This window comes from Onychomys torridus, chromosome 18, assembly GCF_903995425.1.
Source record: "Onychomys torridus chromosome 18, mOncTor1.1, whole genome shotgun sequence".
Classification (NCBI taxonomy): Eukaryota; Metazoa; Chordata; class Mammalia; order Rodentia; family Cricetidae; genus Onychomys; species Onychomys torridus.
Window position 1 is genome coordinate 44,357,816 of NC_050460.1, and position 9,725 is coordinate 44,367,540.

General features: G+C 49.6%; 1 protein-coding gene across 1 annotated transcript in view; it reads right to left on the reverse strand.

Moving 5' to 3' along the window:
• The window catches only part of Tspan15 (tetraspanin 15), a 48,248-nt gene extending 46,273 nt beyond the window's left edge, over window positions 1–1,975 (reverse strand). The window contains exon 1 of the mRNA XM_036168396.1: window positions 1,759–1,975. Within this exon, the coding sequence (XP_036024289.1) occupies window positions 1,759–1,854 (96 nt within the window). The 5' untranslated portion in view covers window positions 1,855–1,975. The remainder of the gene's footprint in view (window positions 1–1,758) is intronic.
• Between the last annotated feature and the right edge of the window lie 7,750 nt (window positions 1,976–9,725).

A 9,725-nucleotide genomic window follows, 5' to 3' on the forward strand; every position in this document is an offset into this window, starting at 1 on the left:
AGCAGGGTTGCCTCACAAAGGGGTCCCATTCAAAGTCAGCCTTAATGGCCAGCCCAGCAGCTCCTGCTAACAGAAGAGATGCAAGGGGGAGCTGAGGAAGAGGAGGAGGAGGAAGACAAAGAGAGAGAAAGAAGAGGGAGCAAGGGACTTATTTTCAGGGGACACTTTGGGATCTCTGGACAAGCCTAAGTACACACTGGAGGCAGGGGCCTATTCCGTAGAGGTGAGGGTAGAGCCAGCCTGTGGAAAGATATCCTCAAGCCTAGACTGAGATCCAGTTATTCTAAAATGCCTTGGTAAGCCAAGGGTGGTGGCACACCCCTGTGGTCCCAGTGCCCGGTAGGTAGAAGGTAGAAACACGGGGGAGAGGGGTTAGGAATTCAAGGTCACTGTCAGCTACACAGTGATTTGGGCACCAGTCTAGACATGTAAAACCCTATCTGAAAGAAAAAGAAAGTCCCTTGGGGTAGCATATACCATCCATGTCTAGATTCTTTGCCCATAATAACATTAATGGTGCCAGACATGGTATCTTACAACTGTAATTCCAGTACTTGGGAGGCTAAGGCAGGAGGATTACTATGAGTTCAAGATTAGCCTGGACTATATAGTGAGTTCTAGGCCAGCCAGAAATGCATAAGACCCTGTCTCAAAAAAAAAAAAAAAAAAAGAGCAAACACACACACACCCACCACCACCACCACCACCACCACCACCAACAACAACAACAACAACAACAACAACAACAACTAGACTGAGCTACAGTGAGACACACAACAACAACAACAATAATAATAATGGTTAGGTGTGGTTGCACATGACTTTAATGCCAGCACTTGAGTGACAGAGGCAGGTACACAGAGCGATCCTGTCTCAAAACATCAAAAACAACAGTAGTAATAAATAATATTATTATCTCCCATTTTTGAGCCCTCTGTGATCTCATCTTGGACTACTTTCATTTTATTTCCACAACCATCCAAAGGTTGAATAATTACTGTCTCCGATTACAGATGAGAAAACTATGGTCAGAAAAATGAAGGAACTTCTCCAGACCACTCAGAATGTCGCGGGCAGTATTCAAAGCCTGGCTGTGCATAACCACTGCAATCCCGATCTTCGGGAGCAATGCCAGAACTCAGGAAAACAGTGACCAAGGAGCCGCACAGTGGAACGTCCCCCTCCAACAAGAAGGCAGGTGCATCCTCTTCCCATCAAGGAGGAAAGCAAGACGCCCAAGGGAAGCTAGAGGGAAGGCTCAGGCAAGTAACCAGAGACCAGACTTGGAATCCAGGTGTCTACAAGCACAAAAGCTGACCACCTCTCGCTATGCTGATGGGGAGTCACACCCTGCAAGCGTGGTGGGCGCGGCCAACATCTTACCCACCGCCTACCAAGCCACCAGAGGATGCACAGGGGGCACGGCTGACGAAACAGACCCCATCAGGTAGGTGTTCATAGGTGAGCAGCAGCACGGGTGGACAAAGTGGCGTCCTGTGGGCAACTGCTCTAAAGCTGGGAACTGGGCGGCTGCACTCGAGCTGAGCTGGGGCCCGCTACAACATCCCGCTTCCCAGGGAAGTGGGGAGAGGAGCCGCTGCGCACTCCCGGCGGCCTCCCTGGAGGGACTAAAGCTGGACCCAACCCCGGATCGGGTGTGAGGGCCATCAAAGGAGTGTGGAACATGCCATACCCTCCTCCTCCCCGCTGCTCCCCAACCTCCAACCCCGGCCCACCGACTCCATCCCGATCACTCACCCAGAATACGGTGGAATAGACGATGAGAGAGAACTTGAGCCAAAGGTAGGAGAAGCGCGCGCAGTAGCGCACCTGCTCCGAGTCCCCGCGGGGCATCGTGGCTCCCGCGCGGGGCTACGGGGCTGCGCAGGTCCGGCCACCGCTCCAGGCCCCACCTGCGGCTGTCCCGCGGCCTGCCCCGCCACCCGCGCGTTCTCCCGGGACTGACACAGGCAAGCCGCAATCACCGCTCGGGCCAGGGAGCGGACAATGCCGGCGGCCAATGGAAGCGAGGGGGCGTGTCGGGGGCGTGTCTTCAGCTCCAGACACAGCATAGACCCGGAGAGGGGAGGGGGCGAGACTTGTAGGAGCGAGCGCTCCCGCGCTGAGACACCCTGCTCCCCGAGTCCGGCCTAGGAGCTTAAGGCCTGGAGAGACCCTGGAGTAAGGGTGAGCTTTCCCAGTTCCATATTAGAAAGCAGGCTTTCGGGCGCTGGCGCTGCAGTTCAATGGTAGGGCGCTTGCCTAAGAGCCTGGGTTTCTAAGCACCCTCAAAAATAAAGCGTGCTTTCCATTGTTGTCAAAGAATACCGTGAGAAAGAGGTAAGACTAACTACAGATGGTCGGTGTTAAAAGTGCAAGTGAAGCACTTTGGGAGGCAGAGGCAGGAGGATATTTGTGAGTTCGAGACTAGTCTGATCTACATCGTGAATTCCAGGATGGCCAGAGCTGCACGGTGAGACCCTGTCTGGGAGGCGGGGGAGGGGGGCGCACAAGCAAAACAAAACAAAAAAGTGCAAGTGATTTGTGGTTGCGGTTGCATCCTAACGCGCTCCTTTAATCCCTGCACACGGGAGGCAGAGGCAAGCGGATCTCTTGAGCTTGAGGCCAGTCTGGTTTCCATTGTGAGTTCCAGGCCAGCCAAGGTTACATGGGAGACCCTGTCTGAATAAAACACAAAACAAAAACGTGCAAGTGAGTGTGTAAGGATGATAGTCTGCATCCTGGAAAGTCAGCAGCCCGGGGTGGAACTCAGGGGTCCCTGGGAGCAGCTGTCTTCCAGACACAGATCTGCTCCATCCTTCCCCCAACTGACCATGGAAATCCCCCCTTTGGCACTCAGCCCTGTTCCTGGAGCTGCTTCTCCCAGGAAATCCTCTTCTAGGCCCATCCTCAAACCCTGTCACCCCACAAGTCAGTGGGGGGTCTGACCCACCTCCAGCCTGGACTTTCTAGCTAGACCACAGGTGGCTATGAGTCTTTTTCTCAATAAGTGGTCCCAGCCCTGCTCCATACTCTGTTGTTTTCCTGTCCCCTGGCCTAACCTAGCTCTTCCCAGAGCCTGAGAACCAGGCGGTTTTGCCGCATTCAGTAATTAAATGCATGGCTGCAGGTCAAAAGCTCTGGAAGCGCCGAGTGGGGGGCCCTGGTGGTGGAAATAGGAATAGCATCTATAGACAAGTTCCCTGGGCTGGATTGAAGAGCAGGAGGGAAATGTTCAGGAGGTGGGCTGGCCAGGTGTGAATCCTGGTATTTCTCTCCCTTTAAAGATTTATTGTTATTTTATTTATGTGTGTATGTGAAGGACATGAATGTGAGGGTACCACGGGATACAGAAGAGGGTGTGGATTCCTTGGAGCCAAGAGATGTGGGTGCTGGGAACCAAACTCAAATCCCCTGCAAGAACAGGAAGCCCTCTTGAGTGCTGAGCCATGGATCCAGGCCTCTACTTCTTTGTTTTGTTTTGTCTTGTTTTTGGAAAACACGTCACTCTGAAGCATACACACACGGAAATAAACTAGGCATAGACTGTGGAAAGGATCTTAGGCATCGCCCTTCCTGTCCAAAGAGAGTAAAGACTTTATGGAGGAGCCCTTTTTACATAGAGACAGTACACTGGGCTAAATCCTTGAAGGGAGCCTCTGTTCCGTGCGTGCAGCTGTCCATTACCTGAATCCTGTCTCTGGAATGCCCCGATTTCCTTGAGCAGACCCTTCCTGAACGGATGGACAGTGGGGTCTTGATTTCCTTGAGCAGACCCTTCCTGAACAGATGGACAGTGGGGTCTTAGGTGAGTTTACTGAAGTTACAGGACCGGTTTGGTGGCTACCTGCTCTACTCTACTGCTTTTGGCTGCCTGTTTGTTTTATAGTGTCCGAGATTGGACTGGTTTCTGTTTGGGTTTCCCAAGCTCTCCCTTGTGGGCACATGATGGCTTCTGCAGCTCCACACATCCTGTCTGTGTGTGCATTTACATTGGAAAAACAACACAACGCAAAATCTCCCTAGAAGCTAATTTCTGGGTCCGATGTCAGCGAGGGACGGTGGGCAATGAGACATTTCACCTTTTCAGCCTTCAGCACAGAGTCAGAGATGGGTGGCGGCAGTGGGGAGGAGCTAGGTCAGTTGGCTGACGGCACGGGGCACATTTATTTTTCTCTGCTTTGCCTCACACTTCTTATTGTTCACCTCTTCATATTGCTCTAGAATGTGAGCTTTCTCTCCCCCTTTATCTTCTAGGCCACTGAGTGAATTTTTTAATATTTACATTTATTTATTCTGTGTGTGTGTGTGTGTGTGTGTGTGTGTGTGTGTGTGTGTGCGCGCGCGCGCGCGCTACCCCATGCCACTTCCAGGAGTGGGTTCTTTCTTCCACCTTGTGGGATCTGGGGATGGAACTCAAGTTGTCAGCTTTGGCAGCAAACATCGCTACCCACTGAGCAATCTTGTTAGCCCCAGTCCTGAGGTTGAACTCTCAGGACTGACCCCCTATTGGACATGGGCTCACCGCCAAGAAACAGGAGTCCCTCTGCCCTGAGAATGTCACACCTTCCCTCCTGGTCCTGTCCTTCCACCAGGGCTCAGGACAGTGAAGTGCCACTGGTTCTCGCCATTGGAGAGGTGGGACTCAGTTTCCCCCTTTGACTTAGGCCTCCTGATTCTCTTAGTAGGGGGAGAAGGAGAGGGGAACAGCCCTGACTCAATCATGGGAATGGCAGGGTCCACATGAGCCAACTTTGTAAAAGTTACACTTCTGCTTCATAGCTGGACGTTTTCTGTGTAAGTGGCTACTATAATCCAGCTGTGACTGCCATGCCTGACACTGGCCTGGACTCCTCCAGAGGCTCTGTCAGTGGTTTCGTGGAGTTAGGTTGGTGGTCCAGTCATGGTGATGCTAACTTTGTGTCCCGGTCCTCAGGAGACAGAGCCTAGAGGGTTATCGAGAGCAGCCTGGGCGACATAATGAAATATTATGGGGGGGGGGAGCAGGACAGATGATGTGGCCAGTCACATCTGTCTTCCCAGTACATGGGAAGCAAAAGCAGCCAGCCTCAGCCTCATAAAGAGTTTATCCCAGCCCTATCTCAAAAGGGGGGGGGGCTGCCAAAATGGCTCACTGGATAAAGGTGCTTGCTGCCAAGTACAGTCACCTGGGTTTGATCCTTAGAACCTACATGGCTGGTGGAAGGAGAGAAACTATTCCTGTAAGGTGTCCCCTGACCTCCATACTCAGGCTATGGCAGGCCTATGCACACGTACATAAAAAATACATGTAATTAAAAATAGATTGCATCTCATGGTAAGGGTGCATTTGCTTCATGCAACTTTTTAAATCAAGGGACATTGTTATCATTGTGAAGTTTGTACAATAACAAAATTGCCCAATATGCTGGAATGGTGGTACATGCCTTTAATCCCAGTATTCGGGAGACAGAAGCAGGTGTATCTCTGAGTTCAAGGCCAGCCTGGTCTACAGAGTGAGGTCCAAAGCAGCCAGGGCTACACAGAGAAACCCTGTCTCAAGAAACAAAACAAAACAAAATTGCCTGGTGCATTTCTCTGAATCCTAAGGGTTGTACAAGCGCACACTGGGCTTTATCTACCACAGACTACCTGTCTGGTGCTTCATGTGAGCCAGTTCAGTCCTTAAGAGCGCACACTGCTCTTGCTGGATCACTCACATCTCTCTTTGGTCTCCATGGGCACTGCACTCACCTGCACTCACCCACACACAGGCGTCCGCTTATATACATAATTAAAAAATAAAAATAAAATCTTTTTCTTTAATGTGAGCCAAACTGATACAGTGGCATACGTCTATTTTCCTATGGACTCTGAAGGCTAAGGTAGGAAGCCTGCAGGCATGCAAAGCCAGCCTAGACAACATAACAAGTATCTGGATTTGTTTGTTTGTTTGGTTTTTTTTTTAATGGATTGCCCATGTTTGTTTGTTTGTTTGTTTATTGATAGCAAACACCTTTTTTTGTTTTGTTTTGTTTTTTGAGACAGGGTTTCTCTGTGTAGCTTTGCACCTTTCCAGGAACTCGATTTGTAGACCAGGCTGGCCTCGAACTCACAGAGATCTGCCTGGCTCTGCCTCCTGAGTGCTGGGGATTAATGGCGTGCGTCGCCACCACCACCACCGCCACCACCACCACCTGGTGCCTTTTTAAAAAAATTTATTTTTTAATTACACTCATGACATTAATTACATTTGTGGTATTCATTGATTACATTCCTAGTATTCATTCAATAATTATATTTATGATATTCATTAATTGTATTGATTTATTACATTCACAATATTATGTCCTGACACTACTGTCCATTTGTGGGGTTTTTTTCCGTCACACAAAATAGAGCTTCTGTACTTAGGAAATCATTGCTCTGTCTATATTCCTGTCTCCTCTGTCTTGAGATAAAACATGAGAACTGTGTATTAGAAGCCACTTTGGGGCAGTTGGTTTGGTTTCGTGAGAGAATAGAATTGGAGGGAGACTTGGTCTTTTACTAAAAGCAGCCTACAATGCTCTCCCCCGCAGTTGCCTTTCATTAGCAGGTAGCCCAGGCCACTCTGAGGCAGGACACTCCGAGCCAGGACACTCTGAAGAGGCCGGGTTCTCCCAAGAGGCCGGGTTCTCCCAAGAGGCCTGGTTCTCAGCAGTCATGGAGAAACAGGTGGGGTCACTTGCTCAGAGAGGGAGAAAGAATGTTGTTTCCTGACTGCAGGGAAGTTTGGGGCAGCCATGGGGTGGTGAAGGCTAACCTAGGTCCAGGTTGTGCAGGTGTCTAAGGGTCTGGATGATTGTAGGGAGCCTCCTCTTGAGTCTGATGAAGTCCCGCTGCTCTTGTTCACCTCACAAAGGTTTGGTGCTATCTCATAAGGGAGAAAAAAAAATGACAATATAGTCCCTCCTGTGGGGAAAAGACACTCAAATTTTACTATGGGAAGGACCTTCGATTTTCTGAGCAGGGCCCAGAGGGATTGGTACATGAGACAGGAAGGAGAAGCAGGGAAGAGGAAGTTGAAATGCCCTGAGTTAAAATACAGGAAGTAGAGAAAGGAGCCAGGGAGTCGTCAAGCACAGGGTTGAGCCCTCCAGGACCCAGCAAGGTTTCCATCAAATGTCTGAGGAATTGGGTCTCTGATGGAAGCTTGGGGAAGGACCCAGCTCTGCAGCTTGCTGTGGGTGGGGCTGTCAGCAGTCAGTGTGAATGGCCCTGGGCACAGCTGACTGGTGGCTCACGCTTAATAAGCATCTTCATGGGTCCAGCACCACGTGGTCTGGTCACCAGGCACCAACCGCCCATGGTGGTATGTGGCCATAAGATAGCCTTTCTTGAGCTGGGCATGGTGGAACATACTTTTAATCTCAGCATTCAAGAGGCACTGGCAGGTGGATCTCTGTGTGTTTGAGGCCAGCCTGGTCTACAGAGCGAGTTCCAGGACAACCAAGGCTATACAGAGAAACCCTGTCTCAAAAAACAAACAAACAAACAAAGAAACAAAAGAGATAGTTTTTCTATTACTCTTTCCATCCATCTAGTAGGTATGAGGACCTGGCACAACTAATCTGGGGTGGACAGGATGCTCTTTTATATGTGGTACGGGCTATCACCAAGGGCTGCTGGGGGCCTTAGAACCTGGCACATGGCAGAACACTGGTGTGTCACTTTCCCTGGCCTAGACTGGCTTATCCATATGTGTTTTCTTGGTGACAAATATTCTGCCCCTTCCTTTTAGGTTCTCCAGAGACAGATTCAGTCTGCTGTCACCTGGAAGAAGCTATCATTTGCTTTTATTTTAAAATGTAAAGTTACGTGTGTATGTGTGTGTATATGAGTGTGTGTACATGTGTGTATGTGGGTATATGAGTGTGTGTGTGTGTGTGTGTGTGTGTGTGTGTGTGTGTGTGTGTGTGTAGACCAAAGGACAACTTTTGAAAGTCAGTTCTCTCCTCCCACCATGTGGGTCTCAGGGATGCCTCTCAGGTCACCAGTCTTTGTGGCAAGTGTCTTTACCCACGGAGCCATCTTGCCAACCCTAACAGCTATTGTTTGAAGGTTTGTCCTCAGAACTCACACGTTGGAAACTTCATCCCCAAATTCCTATGGTAATGGTAACTGGAAGTGAGTCCTTTGGGAGGTCATCAGGAACAGATGAGGTCACGAGGCTGAGGTTCCCATGAGGGCATTAGCGGTCTTGTTTATTTATATTTTAGGGACAGGGATCTCATGGTAGCTAGCTTGGAGCTCACTGCATAGCCAAGCATGACCTTGATATTCTGATCTGCCGGCTTTCACCTCCTGAGTGCTAGAATTACAGGCTCTTATCACCATGGGCCTGGTGTATGTTGTGCTGGGGATTGAACCCAGACTTTGCATGTGTGTAAGGCAAGCACTCTGCAAGCTGAGGTACATCCTAGCCCACATCAGGGGCTTAATAATGCTGGAGCGGATGTGGAGTGGGAGGGGAAGAGTTTTGACATGTGATGCCCTACTGGGTTACGATACAAGAATGCTCACTGGATGCCAAGCAGAAAGGCACTATGTTCTTGGACTTCCCACGCCTTAGAGCTATGTACTAAGTAAATGCCAGTACTTTATGAATTAGCTTGCCTCCATTATTTTCCTACAGCAACAGACAACAAACTGAAATCAGATCCTCAGACTGCCAGGGGAGCCTAGCCAGATCCCCCGAGTCTCCCGCTTCCCAGCAGCACCCAGCTTTTCCCGAAGCAGCTGCCCTGCCCCCCACTGCAAGCAACAGGTGGAGCTTCTGGGGCATCAGCCATTCCGGGTATGAGCCACACAGGCCTGGCCCAACATTCTATCAGTCAATGCACTCAGGCTGCTTTCCCAGAATTCCAGGCTGGGCCCCAACAAGGCCAACCCTGGCTGGTGGCTGCTTCTGAGACCTTCTGTCACCAAAGCCATGGAACCAGCCTGAATGGCATTTTCTCAGCCTGTCAGCCCTTGGCACTGGCCTCTTCCAAGAAGAATCTGTGACCTAATTCGAAAATATACAATGGATAAAACATGACATTTGCAGAACCACAAAAGGCAAATCAGCATGTTAAATATATTCAGCCTCACTAGCCATTTCAGGGAAATGAAAATAAAAACAGGAGTATTTTCTTTTCAAAAACATTTTAGGGGGTTGGAGAAACGACTCGGCTGTTAGGAGTGCATACTGCTCTTACAGAGGACCTGAGTTTGGTTCCCAGCACCCACTGCAGGCAGCTCACAAGCACTTGTAGCTGTAGCTCCAGGGGACTCCACTTCTTCTGGGCTCCATGGGCACATACTCACAGATACATATACACACATAATTAAGAATGCATCTTTTTCTTCTCTCTCTCTCTCTCTCTCTCTCTCTCTCTCTCTCTCTCTCTTTCTCTTTTGAGCTGAGGATCGAACCCAGGGCCTTGCACTTGCTAGGCAAGTGCTCTACCACTGAGCTAAACCCCCAACCCAAGAATGTATCTTTTTAAAAGATTTATTTATTTATTATGTATACAGTGTTCTGTCTGCATATATTTCTACACACCAGAAGAGGGCATCAGATCTCATTATAGATGGCTGTGAGCCACCATGTAGTTGCTGGGAATTGAACTCAGGACTTCTGGATGAGCTGCCAGTGCTCTTAGCCTCTGAGGCACCTCTCCAGCCCAAGAATATATCTTTTAAAAATAAATAATTAAGAA